The following is a 24,928-nucleotide window of genomic DNA, read 5'->3' on the forward strand; positions in this document are numbered from 1 at the left end:
GGGTTGAAAATGCTGCGCACCTTGCATGGGCAAATACCGTGCAAGGCGCAAGGTACACCGTATTGCCCCGTGTTGAACGATAATGCCCCATATACTCTTATAACTTCCCTGAGCAACTTTAACATTAAAATGCTTATGTGAATTATGAAGGGACTTTCAATGTGCGAGTTGCCAAACCTCACAAGCACCGGCGAACCTCGATAATCCGAAAACACGACAGTTGGAACACCTCCGAACGACGTTTATCCGTCGTGTCGTCAGTTTGCCTGCACTAATTATGGATTTTCATACTTTGATGCTTCAATAAAACATTTAATCGTAAATAGAAATGGATTTTATTTTTATTTTACGTTTATATTAGCTCAATTTTATTACAACTAAGATAGGGGAATTATTTTAATTTTAATGTAAGCTAATATGCTTTGTTTTACTTATTCCGATTATGGAATAAAACTTTACACTAAATTCTCCATCTTTCCCCCCCACAATATTTGCAATATCGTGCACGTCACCAGTTCGGGGCAATACCGCTCTGTGCGGTATTGCCCCGGTACTCGGGACAACAACGTGCAGTGTAAGGATTTTTTAAAATAGGGGTAGCAATCAAAGTAAGTTAAATTTTCCAAATATGAAGCAAAGACTAGCTGGGAAATCGAATTTCCTTCAATATAATATGATTGTCTCTTTCGTTGACGTTTTCAATTGAAAGATATTAAATAAAAATGCTTAATTGTACATTATTACCCCGCTCTCCCCAACTAACAATTAGTACCACTTAATGCTTCACTAGCCATCAGGCCCTTCCACACTAATTTCAAATAAACCTTATAAACACCCACGCTTTATTCTCCGAGTTTAGAAAAAGTTTTATTTTTACTTAAAGAGCGCATTTAATACTTTTTAAAAGGAAATTTTTATAAAAGCATTTTCATTTTCATTTTTTTATTTCAGAGTCACTAACTCTTGAGTGAGAACAAAATAGAAAGACGGCAATCCATTAACACTCAACTCCGCTGCGATTACCCTTCCCGCACACAAAATGTCACCCATGCCCCTATCTGCCTCTCCCCCTACTCCCCCTCACAAATGACACGCCTGTTGCTCCACACAAAACGACGAACGAGAGGAAATTTTCGCCACTTCCATATTTCCGGCCCGTCTTCTCGACATCCCTCAAAAAGGTCTCCTAATTCACCCCCATGCGCCTTGATGACGGTTAAGACAATCTGTGAGGCCACCCTCATCAGTTCCCTTGAACGACTCGCGGCGCGAAAGGAAAGGGTTTAGACGACTCCGAGTAAGTAAAAGAAGGGAGGAGAGTCTCGAGAATGTTTACGAGAGCGGGCAATCGCACACGCGGAACGTTAGCCTTCGGAAATCACATTTATACGGAAAGGGCTCCGTACAGGTTCTCTTTATTATTACTATGTGACTCACTGAGTAACACTCACTTAGTTACGATTACAAGGTCACTATGTTGTAGTTCTCGAATACTCCTTTTCTAAGGCTAGTTCATTTAAATCACTCACGTTCTTCTTGCTTGTGACTTTGTTTTACAATCGAAAGTACTATTATTTTAATCTAGAAGATGGATGACTTCTCCTTCAATTATTCCTTCCATTATATTTCTCTACTATGACTACTATGATTTATGGCATAATATATCCACCGGTATGACCCGGTGGCTCGATTGGTAGCAGAGGACTCTTCACGTTATTTTATTAATTTTCACGTGTTCAGCATTTAACATAAATTGTAAACCATTGAACGGATAAGGCGAGAAATTAGGTGTTGTACTAAAGAATTAGGATAAGGTAACTGCGGCTCGACACGCCAGAGTAGAACCCGGTTTAAAAGCTACGCCATAAGAGACAGCAATCACGTTAGAAATATAAAGGAAAAAAGTCCTCACAAAACATTTTGCATTGGATGTATACATTATGTATGCATGTGTACATTATAATAAACTCGTTTAAAATAGAATCTACTAGTCCAAAGTTAGGAGATCTTTTCCTTTTTCTCATTTTCACCAATGCGTATAAGTTAGTTTACCTTACACTACCACTTGTTGAATAAAGATAGAAAGTTATATAAGTAATTTTGTAAGGTGTCATTGTAGGAATGAATTTGAAAAATTTTAATGAATAACAAAAGCTATATTGAGCTCGTAGCTTAAATTCATAATGGAATTATGCCCCGATCAGTGGTTACATTTCATTGAGCTAACTTGTGCCACGTCAAGCGGGGTGTGAAAACTATCCAAAACGATTGCCATAGAGTGACCCACAGCGAATGCTACCCCACTCGTATCATAGCACATGAGAAGTGCAGGGAATAGGGAAATAAGGAGGAACGAGACGGGGAACAACCAATTAGGCGCCAGCGACAAACTCAAAAGATTACGATGACGTCGCATGAGACGACTTGGGACCATCGTTAGGCAGCTTATACCAACCCGTCCTTATCCCACATAAATTCCCCCTCTATGCGATTAAGAGCAAATTAGAAACCATTATAGCTGCCCTGACATTGGACGGTAGCAGGAGAAGGGACAGCAGTTAGCTCGACCTTTAACCCGCTCCTCAGTGATACCAGGGTATACACTGAATAGGGAGCAGATAAACGAAGATATACGCAATACTTTAGCTCCAAAAAATAAAAAAATGTTTCGCAATGTAAGAGCTTAATGGGTGAAAATTCTACGGAATGTCAATCGCAACTTAACGCAATACAACCACCCATTAGATTATTTTAAATGAGGGACAAACTAATATTTATCCTTTGAACTATACTACGAATATTTGTGATACAACTGTTCGAAAGAATCTTTTTTTTTAAGAGAAAAAGGCACACATTTAACAGTTGCTTACGGCGCGGCGGTAGTTCCCTTCCCTATTTCCAAAAGAGATAAGTCTCTTTCATTCGCACTGCATTTCTCTCGATTGATTTGGAAACGAAAAATAGTTGAATTCGATGGAATTCAAATGTAATTTAAAGCGAAAGGTGAACTTTTTCCGGAATATCTATAAACTTACACAGCCATAAAACTCCAATGAGTATTTTTCCATTTCGATCCAAAGGATCGATATCGAAAAAGGATTGAAAAAAGCTACAAAAAAAAAACAAATTTGTAGCAAAAATATTTCATTTCGTAGAAATGTACCGTCAAACAAAGCTGTTTTTCATTTTGACACTAATGAAAATAACAAAAAATCATTTTAACGGCGGACGCTACACAGGTGGCGACGTCACCGAAAAGGTTATAATTAGTAAAAAAAAGCACTTATAAATCCCACTGTAAGCTGTACGCAGGTTATTATTCGTGTTCCAAAGGGATGACCCAATCAACCTGTACTGCGTTTGAAGGGATGTTTTGAGTTCTAATGCTAAATTTCGATCGTTTTCTTTTTGAAAACGTCATTACATGGTAAGCGCGAAAGAAAGCTCCAAATGAATGCAAGGGATATGGATTACCCCAAACGAAACGGCCAACGATTTGCAGAAGAATCATTCCCAGCCACTCACGCGAATGGGAAGCTGACTACAGTATCTCACCGTTTGACGAAGAAATAAGGATTTGGGGAAATAATTACACATGCAAACTCCCCAAACGCAAATAAAACGGAAGTCACTCATTGTCACCGCCGATGGTGCGTATACTTTGCCGTACCGGTGAGATCCAAACTTACCACAACCAGCCAGTTTACGAAAGAAATTTAAATAAAATTGGCGCATGTGTATCGCTGTCTGGGTAATGTGTTGTGTGGAAAAGGAAAGATTATAAAACATTGGCAGATTGAATATATGCATTTTTTTTCTTTTAACAATTTTTAAATTAGATTATATAACTTTTTATCTTTTCTTTAGAGAATACAATATGTGCTTTGCAAGCAACAAAATATATATATATATATTTTAAATTATTTTTTGTCTCTCTTAAATTCCATTTGCAAGGTAATTTAATCATAATTGCCTCGAAAAAGCAAGGACAATTTAAAACCTGTGATTGGAAGAAGATAAGGCATACGAAAGATACACAGACGTGAATAATAATTAAGGCAATGTAATCTATAATTTGGATAAATGTCAGTAACAGTTTAAATTTTGCAAAGAAGAACGGCATATCAGCGAAATAATGTGTGCTTAGGATGGTGCTGACTTTATGCTGAGGCACCTATCTTGACGCGAGAAAAGAAACTCATTTGAAGAACTGAGGTAAACGTCGATATATATCGAGTTTGACTCTTCAAGTGTACGAAAAAAGAAGCTTTTGAATTCTACTCCTCCCAATGAGTCTAACCAATGAAGCATGTAGAATAAAGTGAAATTACTTCCCTTACTTTCGATCGAAATACTGCAACGGAAGAATAATATTTAATTCAATGCGTATAGAAAGTGTCTGCTGCAGGCTTATCAACTGAAGTGGAAAAAAACGAACCTCAAACGAGATCCATTAGACGTGAGGTTTAATTAATGCTGTTTATCCATGAATAATGAAAGTGTGACTGCTTCAAAGCTTTCAACTGCACCGACCACCACTATATTTAATTAAAAACAAAAGATGAATGAATGCCACAGGGTTTCATCTACATCTACATCTATATAATACCCTGCAAGCCGCCTAAAAGGCGTGTGGCAGGGGGTGTTAGGACACCAGCCGTTTACAGCTAAAAAAAAATGAAGTGCTCTAACGAGGTTGGCACTAGCGTTTATTAAAGTCCTTTATGGTTCGGGGGAAAACGAATTCCCATATCTATCCGTTCGGCAAAACATCTCTCTTAATTTATCGCTTCTATCGGACCTGGAAATATAGTGTGGCTCTAATATTATGTTCTCTGTGTCGCTCTTAAACATATCCATTCTCAATTGTTCAAGCAATCTAAGCCTAGCGCGCAGCCTCCGAGTCTCCAATGGCTCCCAGCCTAATTCGCTTAACATCTGGGTAACGCTGTCTGTACGCCCGTAGCAGTTTTTGACGAAACGCGCAGCCTTCCTTTGTATTTTATTCAGTTCGCGGATTAAGTCTTTCTGCACCGGATTCCATACGCTCGCTGCATATTCAAGGTGCGGTCGGACGAGAGCGAAATAGTACCTTTCTTTCACTTTCTCATCCGAAAATCTTCCCACAATACGCTTGACGAATCCTAATTTCTTCAGGGCTATGCCGCAAATATTCTTTATATGTGTTCCCCACGTGAGGTTCGAGGTTATCGTAACTCCCAGGTATTTCACTTCGTCTGTTGCCTTTATGTTAATACCATCCACTGCATAAACATGGTTGGAATTGGACGAATTCCGCAAGAAATGTAACGCCATGCATTTGCTCAGATTAAGTTCGAGTCAGTTTAGGCATAACCGAAAGGAAGAAATTAATTCGACCACGGACGAAGAGCTCAAGACGCACAAATAACTTCTTCATCCACCCACACATTTATTTTTTAAATAAGGGGGAACAAGTCAAACATTCATCCTAAGAATTATTCCGTGAAAATAACAAATCATGGTTAAAAATATCACATAAAATTAACGTGCTCAACTTCATTCAACATTGTGAATTTATTTAAAATATACTGGCACTATCATCAAAAGTAATTTCATAAATACTGACGTAGGAATGCATGTCCACCACAGGCGAATAAAATTTGGAGAGCTTTCATTTTAGGGCCAGTAATTCACACACTCGTAAAGGTTTCAGGTAGAAGAACACGATGAAACTTGGATGCGAAAATCAATCTCGCATGAGATACTGATAAGTCCACGACAGAAACCAAATTTAACGATAACTTAAGAGTACGATATCAGAGGAAAATTTGGAATCCATAATTTTCATTATAATAAATACAGTTGAAAAAGTAGGGTCACACTCATAATATAAGAGTTCGAATTAGATTGGCTTCTCGCCTAATTTATTTTTATTTTTATTTTATTATCAAACCACCGGATACAGCTCTTATTGGCCATTTTACACCGGGGCGTTCAACAAAATGTAACAAGTAAACGTACACAAACGACCATGCCCTGGACCGGGGAAACCTACCCAGGCGGGATTCGAACCCGCGACCTCTTGTTTGGCAGGCGAGAACGTTACCCCGCCGGCACCGAGGCCGGCACCTAATGTAAATACATGCTCCGTAAAAATCTATCCGAGACAATTTAGACGCGAAGCAACAGATACGACCAAAAGCAAATTAATGGAGATATCTGGCGTTTTCGAAGCAGAGTAGAGAAAATAATTCAGAAATATTAGACGCATAGCGGGGAGACACTACGGAGTGTTTTCCATCCTTTAACGACCACCCTTTTCACGACTCAACGTGGCGTGTAGTCACAGCTCTGTAATACCTCAGCCATTATAACACCAAGAAAGTCTAGGAATCGCAGCTTCTCTAGCTATCGCTTTCACCACTGCAAGGGCACGCCGTTTAAATAAAAATAAATGAATCGTGAAGACCTGCAGAGAGCAGATGGTAAGTCCACACAATGGTCCATTAGCCGTCATAATCGCAAAGGGTACTCTACCGGATTAAACATTTCCAAAGACCCTTCGAACCACTGTACACCTGCGGTTACATCTGCCATTCATTCACACCTTAGAAAAAATACAAACTACAAGACTTCCATTCTTCTGTACTCTTCTATACCAGCCTGAAGTCTTGATATTTACCCATTTAATTACTCGCAGCTTAGACTCACAACATGAAGTACTACTAACAATTCCTCTTTTTTGCTAAGATTGTTTAATAAACAAATTTTCCGTATCATTCGCGAATTAGAATATTCCCTGACAGTTATTCGCGATATGATGAGAATACCATCTTAATTCATTGCGATTTATTCTAAATTACGCTTCATGGGTATTGGTTCGTGAATTTCTAACATTACCACTGAAATATCTAATTACGGGGAAGGGTTCGCTCCGATTTGTAATTTATCGGAAGTTTTAACGACACTCCGTTTAGTATTACATCGTGGCCTCGTAGCTACCAACAGGTCTTGCGTAACCCTTCACAAACATCTTTAATAGAAGTACTCCGTGCACCTCACGTTGTAAATTCATGCTGGATATAGTTATGTGCCTGACTAAGAACATCGAGATCAGATCAGGAAAAATGGTACAGCGAGAATACACTCAGATAGGAAAACGTCAAACATGCAACTAAGAAAAGGATGAAGTCAAAATGGCAAACGGTACAACACTAGGCAGAAACGTTAATCCAAAAAATAGTTATCGTCATTAAGGTCAATATTTGAAGAATATTTAAAACCTCAATATGTCATAATTACTTCAAATTATACATCATTATGTTGACTTTAACCATCCCCTCAAAATTGTGATGTAGGATGTAAAAGAGAATAAATATGTAGCTATGAAGAGATTAGCGGATAGGAGAGAGAAATGGAGAGCTGCGTCAAACCAATCTTGGGATTGTTGACTAATGATGATGATGATGATTTTATCTAAAGATCAATATGTATCATCTTTGATCTATCATTCGTATACTCCAAATACTAGACGTAGGAAAGACAATCACTTGCATAGATAATTGGAATTCTTCGACAGCCATGCTTTTGTCTATCGATCGATTTAGACGCGAAAATAGGCCAATGCAAGAACAATAAAGCAGCAACGATGCACACCGCGTGCTAGATCACGCAAATTCGTCGCACGCAAAACGGATCGAGCCGAAACCACAACACGGGGAAAAATTAGAACAGTCGCCTCACATAGGCGTCATCCACATGAATTTCGGACACACGCTTCATCAAGCCTAACCTCTCGCCCTAACCCCATAATACTTCCCAGGCCCCTCGGGGCCGATATCTGCTAGTCCTCGACACTCGACCCGTTCGTTCCCTAGGCGATGCGGCGACGATCGATCGATATATCGCATCCACGGCCTCACTTGAACCCCCGGCCATTACCACGCGTTTCACAGCCCTCTCCCGCCCTTGGCCCATCCTTCCCTCCTAGCTGAATGCTAGCGAGAAAAACCCTGGGGGATCATAATTTGTGGAAAAAAAGAGACGAGTTCACGGCTAAAGGGTTGACGACGCGTTTATTTTCCTCTCTCGTCGGGAAATGGATAGAATCCACTGGGAGATGTGAATGATCAAACACGAAATAAATCACTCAAAAAGGTCTCGGTGAACACTTTTTTAAGGACCACACAGCAATAGAATTTCTGTGAATATTAACCTTTAACTATACCAATAAACACTAATTATAATTTTTATAATTAAATCCCATTAAAAAGAAAAGAGAAACGGTAGGGTTAAATACAAGATTAATCACGGATTTTGCAATCTCTACTGGACATAAGTACACCTAAAAAGTGTCCTATTTTGAAACACAGAAGAACTAAATATACGAGCTTGAACTTTATACGGTCTTGAAAAATGTGTACACAATTATAGATGAAATTTCACCTCTAGAATTCTCCGTCAATGTTTGGAATTTTCCATTATAAACATTCCATCTCTAGTTACATATTATTGAGAAACTATAACATATAAATACGAAATATCTCTTCAAACTGAAAATACCCGATATTTTACGAGCTAAAGCCTTCGTAAATTTTGTGTTTCCCTCCAGCATAACTACGAACGGGAATTTTTTTCGTTTAAACCGTGATAAAATCTATTAATACAACTGATCAGGCTTAACTGTATGAAACCGTGCCATTATGTGAAATGAAAGAATAAACTTAGCTAGGTTTACAAATATATTTGAAAAGCACGACCCGGGTTTCATAACATGACGATATAACTATGTTATGAAATCTGGGTAGTGCTTCTTCCAATATATCAGTGAACTTAGCTAAGTTAGCTCTTCCATTTTCCACAATAAAACCTATAAAAATATACCTCTTAAGTTGAAGTAAAGTCTTGAATAATAAAGATTTTTACAAGGAAAATTATGTGGAAATCGGTTTTACGAAGATTCAATGTAGTTAAACGATACAAAACTCGAGCGCATATCATGCCCACGACGATATGAGTGGGTTGGGTTCAGAAGGTATCCCAACCAATCGTCCCTTAACAAGGTGGAGATGATCTCCGAGAAAGGGTCTCCAAGGTGGGGACGAAATAGAAGAGGGAGGAGGCTTTGGGTTCCACTTACCTGATTGGCCTTGTTGATCTGCTTCTTGAGTCCGGCGAACGCCATGTTGGTGGTGTTTGAGTTGGCTCGATGTGTGGAATGTGAAGACGCCGACGGCGGCGTAAGTAGTAGTCCCACGGAAAGGAATGAGACGAGGGAGTATCCCCGAAGAAAACGACTAGACTGGGACCTCTCGTTCTCCCACGAGGAGACGAGCTTCTTGAGGACGCCTTCTTACGGGACGTCCACTTTTATCGGCGATGCAGCCGGCCAGACGACCTCCGAATAGGACCTGCTGAGAGGATGGACAGAAGAGAGAAGGTATTAGGGCCGTGGAGAAAATTGGGAACACGTCACACTCCTGAAATGACAGCATATTATATTTTTCCCTCAAACGGCACAATGAAATGTTTATTTCCCTTCCTTAAGCATTCGAAATAGTTCTAACGTATTTCATGTTGCGAAAGCTCAACCCCAGCTTAGCACCTTCGAAGTGGTTTTCAGGATACTGAGTAAAATAAGAGAGATAGATAATAGAACATAGAGGTTAGAATGTCGTTATTAAGCGTGATTCTTTTCTATTACGTATAATTATTAATTTTACTCCTCAAAAGAACGATCCACTAAGAAGTAATGAAATTATTACATACGAAATAAAATTGAAATGAGAAATTTAATAAGTAACCCTGGTTGAGATAAAACACAAAATTGATATTTGGATACAGATTAAATACGCAGCTAACGAGGATCATAAAAAATCTAAAATGCAAATCTAAAGTACACATTCGTTCTTTAACAAGATAGCCCACGAAATTGTACACCAAAAATCAGTCAAAATAATGAAGCGTTTAGAGAAATGCACTGAAGTTTGTTTGCTAATAATGATTTTCGTTGAAATGAAGTTCATAGCATCATAAAAAACATTATTCAGATTCAAAAGCGGAAATTTGAAACGTAATTTAAAAATCCTTAGAAGCATTTTTTTTGTTTCCTCCATATAAATACGGGCGATAAAAAAATAACACTCAAATCCTGCAACATCAATCCATCTGAACTTTAGTCGAGGTTAAATATAGCTAACGAAAATTGCAAATTAAGACCATCGGTGAATTAAAAAGCATACATTTAGAATTTAAAATGATATACTGAAAAAATAAAATCGACTTCATCGTCTCTGATTAATTAAACTGCGTGTTTTTAGTAGGAGGTGGAAAAACGTCAAGCGTAAAATTTCCGAAGAGTATGGATACCGAATTTGAGGAACATGATGAATAATCACTAAGCGGCATTAAAATTTAATTATACGAAATTAACTAAAATCAACACGTTAATTGATGTTCGACTTGCAACGCTGATTCGTGCGCGGAAATTATTCAGCATAAAATCTCAGCAACACACAAACTGATTTTACTGCACATTTAAAATAAGTCACAGAGGAAATTCTGCACCAAGGTAAAACTTACGGCTAGGTACAGTCCATTGTAAACACATAACGTACTAAAGATAATAATGACATTTGAATCCCTCGATAATCACGTTTATCGGCTGTTAACGCGATAACCGAGTCAACTAATTATTAATGCGGATAAGGCATATTACAGAAACGCATAAGGAGAGATTAAGCGATACCTGAAAATATAGATTACCAAGGCTTTTTCCGCAACATTTAATATTATCGCACAATCTTTAGCAGGTCACTCTAACTGGCAACTTGATAAAATTGTTTCCGTCACCTCAAGATAAAATAGCACTTTAACAGAAAACAAAATATTAGTTTGAAAATAACGATTGAAAACCTGTTGCCACTCCGACAAAAATATATTTTCCGAATTGAAAAAAATCCAAGTCAATTGGCCAAGTCCATTAAATTTTTTTTTTAATTAAAGGTTTCCTTCCACAGAAAATGGGCAATTGCCTCTCCACAGTTCTTTGGAAAGTCAATTTCGAAACAATTAGACGGAAACCTTGCTTGAGTTTGTGAGTTTGAGTGAAGTTTAGCCTCGCAATAGTTCTACTAAAAATTGTCGAAGATCTTACAATCACATATAAACGAGTAGAAATATGTTCCAAAGATTTCAATCCCTTACAAGCCTCAAACAAACTAAATGAATACTCTGGATATAGTATGGAGGCCGAAAAAATAAACTAAAATGGGAATAAGAACCTACGCCCACAGATTTGCAACCAAACTATAAAATTCGATCCTTGCCTACTTCATCTCAGTTCATCGAACATTCAACATTTCATTTTCATCCCTTAAGTTATTTTTACTACTTCATAAGCTAAAGAACTATTTTTTCATTCCTCAACTTTCAAGATAGGCCGGAAAGTGGAAGGCCGACTCGTATATCCGAAGAGTATGGGAGTGAATTAAATGGATTGGCTGCAGCCACCAAAACGGGCGGACATTAATAACCGCAGAGAGGCAGCTATGACGCTGCTCCTTCTAGAGATAAGGGCATGGGTGCCACTCCAGATAATTCCACACGAAACTCTCACGGAGCATTATCTTCTCCCACGCACGGCGCGGCGTATGAGTGGATAACGAGTGGCCGCGCCAAACACGTCACCTGAACGCCAGAGCCATTGGAAGAGCAGCAATCGACTCTCCAGCTCACACGACCACAAGAGCTTTGGGATGAAAAGGCGTAACGATGTCGGAGAAGACGTATTAATATCAAATAAAGCGGTAACGAGGATACAAAAACACACTCGTGCGATAGAGCTCCATAAGGTGACTGAGCTGACCAATTCACTGAAGTAAATTCACTGAAATTCACCGTACAACATTCTCCAACTAAGGGAGACCTTATAGTTCATTATTTTTTACCATATAGTATTCAATTTCGGAGCGATTCTTGAGTAAGCACGAATAGGCATTTACATCATTAAAGCCAACAACATAATGGGTGTCAGAAGTCAATGACTTAGGGCCAATTTGGCTTCAAACTAGAGTACGGGCATAATTATACCAATGCCATAACAACTGATCTATGAGAAAATTCTGATTCCGAAAATACGCAAAAACTTTTTTTGTACCGATCATCCCCCTAACACTCACTTTATAAGAAATAACGTGCACTTAAAAATTAATCTAAAGTAGATTTCTCATGAAGCTACAAAAAATAGCGATTTATAAACTACATAAAATTTAATATTCACTTCAAATAGAACACAAACATCATTCAAATATCATTTTTTAACTCAGTTCAATGGGATTATTTTGATTTGGTCCCATATTTTTTATTTCCCCGCTCAAGTCGGTAGAAAATTTGACAAAAATACCATCAGGGTGCACAATTATATTGCTCAGATCAAGGAAGACAAGAGCCAGACTACAGGTCTGTATTGACGAGCGTAAATTTATCCAGAACACTTTCAAAAATATAGAGCGATTCCATGCTCCTATTAGTATTATCCTTTTTTCTATTCACTATTATTTGTTTCCATGCATGCAAACTCATAGCTGTACAATTGAACCCACAGCACAAACACTCACAAGACTTTAGAAGAGTGGAAGACGTAATAATGTCGGACGAGAGCAATGGCGTAACTACGACATAGGGTGGTAACGTTCAAAGACCTTTCGCAGCTATCCTACCAGTTCAATACACTTAGCGGTGGGACAACATATAAAATTAGTGGAATATTTCATCACCCTATTATTCATTCGCTGAAATATGTAAACACGACCTCAATACGTAGGAACTACCCAAGCATGATGAATATGAACATAGAATGAAGTTTTCAACCTGAAATCCGTCAAGGGTTGAATAAACAATATAAAATAGTTTTCGCGGCTGTAGGTTAGTTTATGAAAATAAGCCACCCTCTTCTTCATAACACTGAGTCGAGGATAAGGCTTGACAAGGATTGGATACTACTGAGGTAATTAGTATATAGCACGTAAATCTGAAAAAAGCCGTGGGGTACATACTAGCGATCTTAATGGCTAACGAAAGACTGAAGTCTTAAAAAAGTATTCAAAAGGAAAACAATTTTTAGGCCTCTCGTGAGAAAATCCTTATAGCTCATTAAGCACCGCCCACGAAGCTGATCTGTTGATTGGCGGTAATTACAGGCCGTGTCCAGATACGAGTATCATTTATCTTAGTGAATAATCCTTAAACAGGTCGATAAAGCTATTTCATCACCTCGTCATGCAATAACATTTTCATAGCTTGTGCAGCACCTTTATTATACGAAAATTTAATCTATATAAAGTAGGTCATAAAATATAAAAATCAACCACTGAAATGATTGCCAATGGAAGATACAGGGAAAGAGGAATCAAGAAATGATATAAATCTTAAAAATAATTTCTCAGGTAAACCGAGAAATGAAAAAATTTGAAGTAAATAAAAAAAAAATCAATGAAGTACTTTCATATCTATAATAATCCATGCAACATGCATATCATTCTCAAAATAAACAGGTAATACAGAAACAGTGATTCCCAGAAACGCTGAAGTGTACCTTAATCTTTTTTTCAAAGATCCTGAGGTATTTTAGTTATATTTTAAGAGATTTCGACTGGGTCGATTGTCTATGCTGAGGAGGTAAAGACTTTTTCAAAACCCAAAAATATCCGATCTCAGAGCTAAAATAGTCCCGGTCTCTTAACAGGTATCTCTAAAGCAGCATATATCCGTGTAATTTACACAAAATGAATTCCACACTTAACACTTGATTCTCCTTTTTTAGGACTTCCAAAATAATAGCGAAGACATTGCATGAAGTTGACTTCACATTGAAGCCAAGTTGGCAACTTTACGAGATATGGTCGGATATAAATTATTTCCACGCGGCTAATGTCACAAAAAGCGTAGAAAGGAGCAAACTACGAACCTGCCAACAGATCGCAGTTGCATCGAAGAGCGTTCCTGGGTGATAACTCATCCAAAGACTTCAACTATTTGTTAAACCACACCCACGTATGTGAAATCTGAGAGGAATCCGAAACAGAATGTTCTGCATTAAATAAACCATCGATCACAGCTGGAACAAGAGAGACTGGTTGAAATCGACGAGTAACCGGGTGGAAAATGAAACACGCTATTGATAAGATAAGCGATGAGTCTATCGAATATTACGCAACGTATATCGACGTATTATAAGGAAAAGAGACACCAATCTTTGCATGCAGGTTATGAAGACTTCTTTCGCCAGAAGATGGCAGGTAAATGACTGCTTTGAGAATCTATTTATTCATTCATTTGGATCCGCAGGGATGAAAGAGATAACCCGATAAAGCATTAGCGAACCTCATGTCTGGAGAAATGCAGAGCAAAAAGTTCACTTTGTGACCATGCCAACGAAAGATGTGCGGAGTGAGTATTTTTCGGAACGGATAATTTAAGTATTCCACCGATGAAGTTAGGTTCCCATGGTGTATTTATATAGTAGAGTAAATATTATGGCAGCCTTCCATCCTTTCACAGACCTACTTCCACAATTCACAATAAGGCTCACTCCCTTCATTCTATCAGTAAAATTCTATTCTCTTCCAAAACCCAATAATATCAGATCTCAAAGCTAAAATTGCCATGAATTAATTGAATTACAAAGAATGAATTCCACACAAAACACCAGACTTGCCTGATTTTAGTTCTCTCCTCATTTTCCCAACATTCTATCCTTTAACACTGTTTTCAACATCCATTTCCCGCCTAGGAATCGCTCCATGCATACCCTGCCTCCTCAGTATCTCCTATAAGCTCCCTCTCCTCATCCACTAACTCAAGAAAACCCTTTTTAAGATGCATAAACGTACCAAGGAGAAACAATCAATAGTTGAAAAGCGGAGAAAGCATATCCGGTAAAATAAACAAAAACTTAGAATCGGAGTGTGTCTTAGATCATTTAGTAGGTAACTATTGTAAGCTGTATTGAAACACTTCTCCTTGAACTTGCCCGCATTCCGATTACAGCTAGTTTTTCAAACACTGATACCATGAGCAAACACACCGAGGCCTTCGAGCGAAAATTCCTTCCTTGTCGGGACACATAATACCAAAAATAACCGCTCCATATGTCTAGTTATTTTACAGACAGTGCACCAAGAAAGACGAGTATCTTGACACGAAATTAAATCAATAAATTAGAAATTAAAACAGATTTTACAGACCTATTGAGTACTTACACAATGACGCTTACTGATGAAATGAAAAGGTAAAGTGAGGCAGATCAAATAATTCATCTTTAGACATAACCCCATTTATATTTTTTGCGATGATTCACGATGAGTAACAATTTTCCTATTTTCAAAGCTTCAATAATACCATGTTATAGTTTGACATACCTAGAGCCATTAACAACATATCAGTATCATATTCGCTTTTCGTAGCATTAGTACATGAAGTCTTCCATTCAATTTCGGAGAAATTAAAGGAAGGGAAGGAAAAAACTTACGCCTTATTTCATCACCATATCCTTCCTTAAACTATTGTCAGAATAATTGTAGGAAATTAATGATCGACCATTTAGATTAAGCATTTGCTTATGACATAAAAAGTTTAATTTCTTTTAGAACTCGACACCTTCATCGGGCAAGTGAGAAAAAATACGTTGACATTCATTTAATATACAAACTACTTTTAAGAACATGAAAGAAGCACACAATACCAAATATGAGTGCTTGCACATTAGCTTCTACCTCAAGCAGAAATCACAAGTGAAATTCAAAAGCAAGTATGATTTGTCCTGATTTGCTAAAATGACGGTGACCTCACCTAAAGGATACTTTACTCGCACACGAGCTTAACGATTAACGTCACCGATAAAATACTATTATGCTAAATAATATGATTATTTTAACGGAGCAAATTCTGGATAAGATAACGTAAACCTCCTCTAAAAGGCACGAAACGAAAAACGGTAATTGGCCTACCCAAATCCTCTTTTTACGACACAGGGTCTACAAAGCTATTTCAAATAATAAAGGATAATTTTCAGATAAATTATTAACAAGAAAATTAGAGAACATGCAGGAACCGTTGAGATACATTACCTCATAAAATTCCCTAGCCGCAGGATCTGCCCGTTTTACGAATCAATGCGTCGGTTATGATGAAATTACCTTATTTGTTACTACAATATTATTTTTCGGATATCTGAAGGTCAAAGGAAAGTGTGCATCTGTTTTCCTCATACTAAAAAGGTTCTGAAATAATTACGACGCAGAAAATTCAGCGTTCACGGATAACATGCAAGCATTAGTAAAAATAATAGCAACCAAGATTACGACTCTCGGTACTTAAAACACAAAATTTAAGAAGAAACAATACCTATTACTACGGCCCACTGAAAAACGTAGTTGCCTTCGTAAAAAGAATTTCCCAGGGAAACTTATTTCTTTTTAAAGAGTGCACCAAGAAAAAAAGTTTAAAACGATTTATTAAAATAATAATTGTATAAAATATTTTTTACTTCAAAATTCAAAAATAAAAAATAAAAAAATAATGCATGATAAACAGGAAAATATTGTATAAAATTGGATAAAATTATTATTGAATTAAAAGTTACAGGAAATTTTCCACAATTACCTTCCAAAAACTCTATTACTGCATATCTGGAAAAGGCGATAATCTTTTAATTCATAATTGATACGTAATTCCACAAGATTACGCCTGAAAACACACTACATAATCAATAAACTCGAGTAATTAAATACTATTGAATCGTATCACATAATAATCACAGAACCGCGCGATTGATGAAAAACAGATGATAATGAAAATGCTTCCCAAACTTTGCTTTACATCCCAAGGAACCATAGTTTTATAAATAACGTTTTTTTAGAAGGTTCAGATAGGTGGGACAGACTAGCAACATTAACCGGGAAAAGAAGAGCAACAAGTAATGGGTGTAACCGTAAGGCATCAGTATAACCAGTAATCGTAAATAACAAAAAAGTTGACAGCGAAAATTCAACGATACAGAACAGCTTCCTGTTTTTATCCTAATACTTAATAATATAATATCATCTGGATGGCGAGATACTTGAGAAGGGTAACATTTTCCAGACCTCAAGAAGAAGACCTATCACTCTAACAAATCCTCTCCACCACGACACAGCTGATACGATTCACACAGGAACGTCGCATGTGGACGCAACTTAAAGGCATTCGACTTCGAGACAAATTATTAAAATTTTTATTGTGGAGTGAAATAATTAAGGAACTATGTTAGATGAGAATATCCACAATAAGTGGGAACCGTGCGAAAAGAGTTTCGATCACCCAACATTAGCTCGAACGCGATATAACACTTGAACGCGATATTACATGTCAAAACAACAATGCCACGTAATTTAAATTCAGCATCGTATATTTTGCGCTATGAAACCAAACGAATCCGATGTTTACGATAACTTAAATGAAACAAGCGTTTACATTCTCCCAGATACATTATTAGTATTTTCTGAACATTTTCAACCAATCAATACCACGAGCGCCTTTATTCGTTTTACTGATAGTTGTCGATCATTCCATGAAGAATAAGGCCCCATAGCATACTAGGAGTGAAGGAAATACTGTTAGAATACGTTATTAACAAAATAAGCAGCGCCTGGGTGGAATTCGAATAGGCGTTGCCAACGTATTGTTTATGCATGATGTTTTTTGTGTTCCTTTCCATCATCCTCGAACGAGGGGACGTGTTGTAATGTGAAAATTAATATTTGTAGGGTTGTCCCTCCGGAATGTCCATCCCTCCGGAATGTTGCTATCTGGACATTCTGCAGCAGGGACAGGTCTTGGGATTCCTCTGTCTCTGAGACCTATGTGGTAGACCACCTTCCGCTACTCCTTCATAGGCAGGCTCATTTTCACAGGCGATGATTACCTCCCCTGGCCCCTGGATGGGTGTCACCTCCTCTGGCTCTCCACCTCTCGCCTCGAGCTCCTCCCAAGTCATCGTCTTCTCCTGCTTTCGTTTTTCCATCTCCAGTTGTTTCAAGGCGTAGTCTTTCTGTGATTGCTCTTCCTTCAGGCGTTTATTCAATACAGCCATCAATTCCATTAATCTGAGCTTTTCAGCCTCAGCAGCCTGCATCATGGCTCTTAAAGCATACTCCGAGGACTTGAAATTTCCGCATCTCATTGCGGCAATTACCAGTGAGTTATCATTTGAGCCTTGAGAAACATTCATGCTATGGAGGGCTTCTTGTAACTTTTCTACCATTATATTTTTCTTCTCCAGTGTATCTTCCAAATTATTGACTTTTGCCTGTTCTTTCATCAGCTGCATCGTTAAATTTTTCTTTTCTTTCCTATGTTCTTCTGCCATTGCCTTCATTTCTAATTCTTTCTCCTTAATAGTACTATCTTTGCTCTTCAAACACTCATTTAGGAATAGTATTAGCTGGTCACCATGCTCTTCCTTGGCCATTACTGTGGACAAACGACTTTTGAAGGCATCCATTTCTGCCTGGTCAGCCGCTGATATTGCCTTACTAACTTCTGCTTTCCTTTTCCAATCGCTGGCCTCTTTCTCTGCCTCCTGAAGCGATGTCTCCAGCTTTTCTACTTCAGCCAACCTCTTCTCCCGGTCCATTGGTTCAAGGTGTGTGTGCCTCTTTGCAAAAGAAACTCTGGAAGCCTTCTTCTGCTCGACTACGATTCTTTCCCCTTCATGGTGCAGGTGTCCCAAACGGTTGTGCCATGTTGTTGCTGCAATTTTACATGCTTTCATACCTTCATGTTCTTCAGCTTTTTTTCTTATTTGTGAAATAGAAGCACTCCCTTCAGTAGTGAGGTAATACAGGAAACCAACGCGATACCCCTGGAACAGAGTAGCTTCTTCGTCGCTAACAGTAGTCTTTCCGTCTCTCCTCACAATGGTCAAGCCCTTCTCTTCTAATTTCCCTTCCGAAATCAAATTGTCTTGGAGGCAAGGAATATATAACACATTAGTTAACTTTATTTTCCATCCACCACATTCATTCGACATCTGGATGGTCACTGATCCTTGACCTTCTATTTTTAGTGATGTACCATCACCCACAGTTACTTCTCCAGAGAGGGGTTTGAAATCAACAAACAAATCTTTCCTAGGGCTCATGTGATCCGATGCTGCTGAATCCAGTATCCATATGCCGTTGTTTGCATGGTTTGGATTTCTTTGCATGCAGAGTACTTTATAGCCTCTTGATACTACTGATGCTGATGACTTCTTCTCTTCTTCATCTTGCTTCTGTATGGCAGGACAAAATCTTGCAGTATGCCCCTCCTTTCCACATGTGAAACAAATGTATCTCCTCCCAATAGGTTTCTTTGGAGCATTTTGTGATTTATTTTCACTGCTTACTTTAGGTATGTTTGGCTTCTTCTTTACCTTGAGAGCCTTGTGTTCTTCTGTCTTCGCGTAATCCTCATTTTTCATTCTCTTCTCTTCTAGCAGGAGTTGGGACTTAACATATTTGGATGTTATGTCTCCTTCATTTGTTCTGTAAATACTTCGTATAAACCCAGCATATTTTTCTCGAGGCAGACCCATGAGGTAGAACGCAGCCAGTGCTCTATCCGGGAGATTAATGCCACACTTAGTAATTTTACAGTTGTAATTCTGGATCTTGCTCATGTACTCCATCATGGAAAGGTCTTCCGTTTTTTCGGTATTTACCATTTCCTTTAGGAACATTATCTCCTGGAACACGTCGTAAGTGGTGCACATGTCTCTTAATGCTTCCCACATATCCTTCGCTAGGTCCAGTCCCACGATATCATCCAAAAATGAATCATCTACGTATTGTATGATAATGGCTCTGGCCTGTTGATTTTGTCGCTGACGGCGCCTAACCTCTTGTGGTGGGAGTTGGCTTTCGTCTTCCATTTCTATCTCGTTTCCATCACTGCCGAATGTTATGTATGGATGGAAACCTTTTACCGCTTCCCAACAATCTTTCTTCATTAAAAAAGCTTCAATTCTTACAGTCCATACATCGTAATTATCGCTGTCGAGTATTGGGATACACGTCTTCTTTTCTTCCGCCATTTTTGATGATTCCGAACTTACAAAGAACAATTATGGGGTTCACTTCTTCTAACCTCAAACGTATTCGCCGTTCACACCATCAAAAGAAAAACTTCGCTTCGCATCAACACTTAGTGCAACTAAGTCTCATAATCTGTCAAAAAAACGGAAGAAAAATCTTCTTTACGTCTTCGTTACAAATAACTATTTTATTCGTCTTCTATATCCCAAGGCCGTAACAACAATCACTTTTATATTGGCAACGTAAATAAATAACAAAACAAACATTCATCATCACCTTGAACGTAAAAATGCAAAACCCTACAAATATTAATTTTCACATTACAACAAATACCACTCTTATATTTTATATTTTTATGGTTTCACTGTCTCGAATCAAATTACAAGGTCATGCAACAGAATTTTATGGAATTTTCAGCTTTAAAAAATCACAAAAACACACCTCTACGAGACTTTGGAGAAGAGGAAAAAGTTCATGAAACATCATTTGACCTTAAAAAAAACCGTGCTAAAAGCCAGTGATGTAATGACCATAGGTATTTAACTATTGAATACCTTCACCTCCTTGAATTTTATTCATGATACGGTCAAAATAACAATAGCAGTAAACTCTACTTACAGATTTTTCCATGCGGAGAGAGAATAAACCAAAAATAACGTCATAGCATAAGGGAGTAAGAAAACCGTAGTCCCTAATATTAGAACTGAACAAGGAAAAGATTATTATCAAGACGTTAATAAAATAGTTCAAAGGAAAATAACCGATCCGCCAGCCATGGAACTTAGGTAGGTATGCGTTCTCGAACCTAGGTATGTTTTCTCGCAAGATAAGATATGTAATTCCATGGTAAGATAGCGATGAATTATACCTTCAACACGCATCGTAGCGTTCAACGATTGCCAACCCTGAATCACCAGGCTACATCCAGCCACTAGGATTGGCTAAACCCTTCGACGCGCAAACGCGATAACAGCGAAATGTAAAGGGACTGGTACTACTCCATGACGGCCGAACAACCGCCCCTGTTCTCGACGGAGAGGCCAACCTTCTGGCAACCCTGCCTACTCCCCCGCTGCACGCCACCCTGACCTATTCCTCGGATCTCGCACAAGAGCTACGGAGAGCCTCGGGCACAGATGGTTCCAATCTTACAATTAGAGTAAACATAAACTGGAGCGATTTTCGGCTTCTTCGCATGGCACAAAGAGTGAAATTATAAAATCCGAGGCCACGTGACCAGTCGGAATGGTTCTGAATGGCTAACTGGGAACACAACGTTTATTTTCGTGGTGTTTGTTTCGATCGTGACTTTAATAAATTTAAAGCTAAAAAAATTATCAAAATTGTAGTCAAATATATTTATAAGTGGATCAGCGGCTAACTTCTTCGATTGACAGTGTAAATATTGAAGAAGGAGGTTTCAATTGTTGAGCTAAGTTTTTTACTACTGTGAAGCCAAATGTTTATTTATTTATTTTCATTACCCCATAAACAGCACATTTTAGGCCTTTGAAATGGGGCATTAACAATCAACAAAGAAGGACATTCACGCACGCCCATGCCGTGGGTATAAGGGATAATTACCCAGGCGGGACTCAAACCCGCGACCTTCGGTTTGGAAGGCAAGAACCTGACCCCGCTGCCACCGAGGCCGGCAAATCTAACGCTCAAATTGAGCGCTCTTATCATATTTTATATTGGTTAACTCCGTTCTCGATTGGTTCGCATAAATGAGAGCACAAAGATTACATCAATTTAAGAATTTAAGGCCATCCCAACGTGGATGTAATGACTACAGCCCTATGTGACTATGTGTAGGTTACGATGGTATTGCTGACGCGATGACGCACACAATCTTTCGAGAGGTGATTCTCTATAACATAATTGATCCCGACAGCCAGCATGGATAGAACGAGGGACCTCATACGTTCGTCCGGATAAATGGGCGACTTTCCTCTTTTCAGCACGCAGCGTACCCGACCGACGTTCGGGCGAAATTCGTTTTTCACGTGTCTTGTGTCGACGGACAGCGCAGCGCTGAAAAGGCGCCCCATGTCGGGGGGACCAGACGCTGTAAAAAATTAAACGGAGGAAGAAATGCACGAGATAGAGAGAAGGGAAAGGACGAGAGTGTCCGTACAGCCCAGCAGCAGCACCAGGGCCCTTCGACCGAGTCGATATATCGATCGCCGAAAGTGGAGAACGTTACCGGCTTCCAGGACGAGTACGTTCATTGAAGATCCCCGGGGATGCCTGAAACACTGTCCTCGTGAAGCGCCAACAACGAAAACTGCTTCTCCACTGACGACCACGACGAAGTCCTCTTTGTCTCCATGGCTTCAGTGTTTCTCCACGTGGGATATGTTGGTGAGGACAGTTTCTTAACTTAATCACAATATTAACTTGCGTGACCAATACCGAGGATGCCTTACCGGGACTAAAAGACGCAATACCACACTATCTTCAGGAAAGTGTCTACAAGGAGCCGTGATAGTTTGGACAAGACTTAACAAGGGTGGAGAAAAAAATGTGCCACGAAATGTTTACCCTTGATAGCTAATGCTAATAGATACCAAAATTACTAATGATATTTATGTCGAAAACCACTTCTTAACTATAGAAACTTTGAACCAAGCACTCCGATCGGCCGCGAGTTTGCTGTTGCCGGATGCCTCGGATACATCGAAATCTCCGGCAGGAATGAGTTGACCCGAGGATCCGGCAACAGAGCAACCAATAGTCATCGCTACGGGAAAGAGATATTATCCAATGCTAATCATGGAAACCGTCGAAATAATCAAGATGCCGCACAACATGAAGAGAGAGAGGACGGCTACACTATCCACAGCTCGAGGAAGAGGGTTTTGAGAGAAAGAAACGAAGCGACCAATCCAGAGAGAAGGAACTGGCGCCAACATGCCCCATAAAAGTCGACGAAAAAAACCTAATCCCTGTTTTCCAGGTCGAGATTTCAATATTTCCCTAACTTAAAATGAATTCCACATCAGTCGAATACAGAAATTATAAGGGAAAATACAGCTAGGAATATTATGCAACAAATTTTACTCCAGGTGAGTAACTTATTCCAATTAAAACTCAAAAATAAAAAAATTTAAATCTTCGCAGTCTTTGCTTAAAAATCTGGGGCTATAAAAAACACAAATCTTCACAAAAAAGAAAGCATGCCATAATTGTGGCAACACTGTACTGTAACCCTGAGCAGCCAAATCCCGAGTCCGTGGGAGCCGCCAAGATCCCGTGCTGCTTAGCCAAGGCAGCAACAAACCCACACCTCACTGCTCGAACGCAATAACGCTCTTCGAGTTCAACCAAGATTTTCAATTTTTGAATTTTTTCCCTGACGTTCCCATGATGTTCAGTCCCAGTTTTCATTCCCCTGACCTCTCTGACCGGCATGAACCCTGTTAAAGCACAATGACTATAAAAAAATTTTATTCGATGTTCAAATGAACACATACGTCGTATCTTCGTGATTCTTGCGCAAAAGCGTTCCACTCATCAGCTTCACAAAGGGTGAGTTAAGATCTGTAGCAAACTGTCCCACCAATTCGTAAAAAGTAGGATGGGTGTTGCCGCATGAAAGATTAATCGCGATGACCATTTCAAGCCCTGAGCGACGCCAATTTAATTCAAATAGACACCTTAAGGGAAGACTTACGAAAATTTTAAAATTGAAAAGAGGAGCATTTGCATTTTAACCGCTCCCATTACATACTGTTTTAAGCACTCCAGCGCCCCTTGAAAAGGACTTTCATGGAGACGTGGGTGAGACAGAGAGAGCACAAAATGTATGAGGAAAGTAAGAAGAAAGTAGACATAGGCGGATGAAGTACACGGATTGAAATTTTAAAAGGGTATCAACGAAATTTTCTGTTGAGTAATTAAAAACGCAAAAAAACCACAGAAGTTTTAACAGCAGCAGCTGTTGGCCAATACTTATAGCAGGACAGGCTCGGGGAAATATAGCGGTATGATATTTCCTAGATAAAATAGACGCATGATGGTACAATTAAACTACTCCTCGGCGAGTATAGACTTAAAACCGTCTGTTACATTAGCTGGTTTTACAGTAAACGCAATTCGAATGCCCTTTGGCATAAATTTGACGGACGAAAAAGTGCTTTCTTTCTAACATTTAAGTGACTAGCGATTTAATCGAAAGACTTAATTTTCAATTGGCGATTGCAATACTACATCATATTGCATGGAGAATTCAAAAAACCATATGAGAGAAACAGAAAATATTTCTGCATCCCTAAAAATATTTCCACACAAAAGGGGAATAATATAATTCCTCCAAAACGAAAATATTTACCACTTTAAGCACCCAATCATAAGATGCAATTTTTAATAAAAATGCACACACTGGACTCATAAAGAGCGTTAAAACTATATACATTTTTATAAAGAGAACTTTTACATCACTTCAAACTTTAGGAGGAGGGTTTTCACATTTTAATTCCGCTCATTTATGCTTGAAAATAATGAACGAAAAAATATGGATCACACACAAAAACATTTCCAATCGGAGAAGGTGGGGTAGTAGTCAAATTATGACGAATAAGTTACGTTGCACTTTAAACCAACAGGTGCCTATTAGGCCTACTTGATCTAGACCGCCACTACTGTAGGTCTTGGAAACGACAACCTTCGAGAGGTAGGGAACAGCCAGGTGAACGAATATGGGCATCGTAGAGACGGGGATTTTGAAGCCTTATCACTGAGGAGACGAAGAACCCACGAGGCATAAGCAAGTTATGACATTGAGAGAACTATTAGGAATTAAGCGGTGCACTGTTAATAATAACGGT

General features: G+C 38.7%; 1 protein-coding gene across 23 annotated transcripts in view; it reads right to left on the bottom strand.

The window, feature by feature from the left end:
• Nucleotides 1–24,928, bottom strand: part of LOC124167213 (endophilin-A) — a 326,930-nt gene that overhangs the window by 211,649 nt on the left and 90,353 nt on the right. For 19 of the 23 annotated variants that reach the window (XM_046545082.1, XM_046545078.1, XM_046545074.1 and 16 more), the window contains exon 2: nucleotides 9,122–9,395. In XM_046545082.1, the coding sequence (XP_046401038.1) occupies nucleotides 9,122–9,166 (45 nt within the window). In that variant the 5' untranslated portion in view covers nucleotides 9,167–9,395. Of the gene's footprint in view, nucleotides 1–9,121; nucleotides 9,396–13,948; nucleotides 14,103–24,928 lie in introns of those variants that run through there. The other 4 variants (XM_046545068.1, XM_046545067.1, XM_046545070.1 and 1 more) reach the window with 3 other exon arrangements.

This window comes from Ischnura elegans, chromosome 10 (assembly GCF_921293095.1).
Source record: "Ischnura elegans chromosome 10, ioIscEleg1.1, whole genome shotgun sequence".
In the NCBI taxonomy this organism is placed as follows: Eukaryota; Metazoa; Arthropoda; class Insecta; order Odonata; family Coenagrionidae; genus Ischnura; species Ischnura elegans.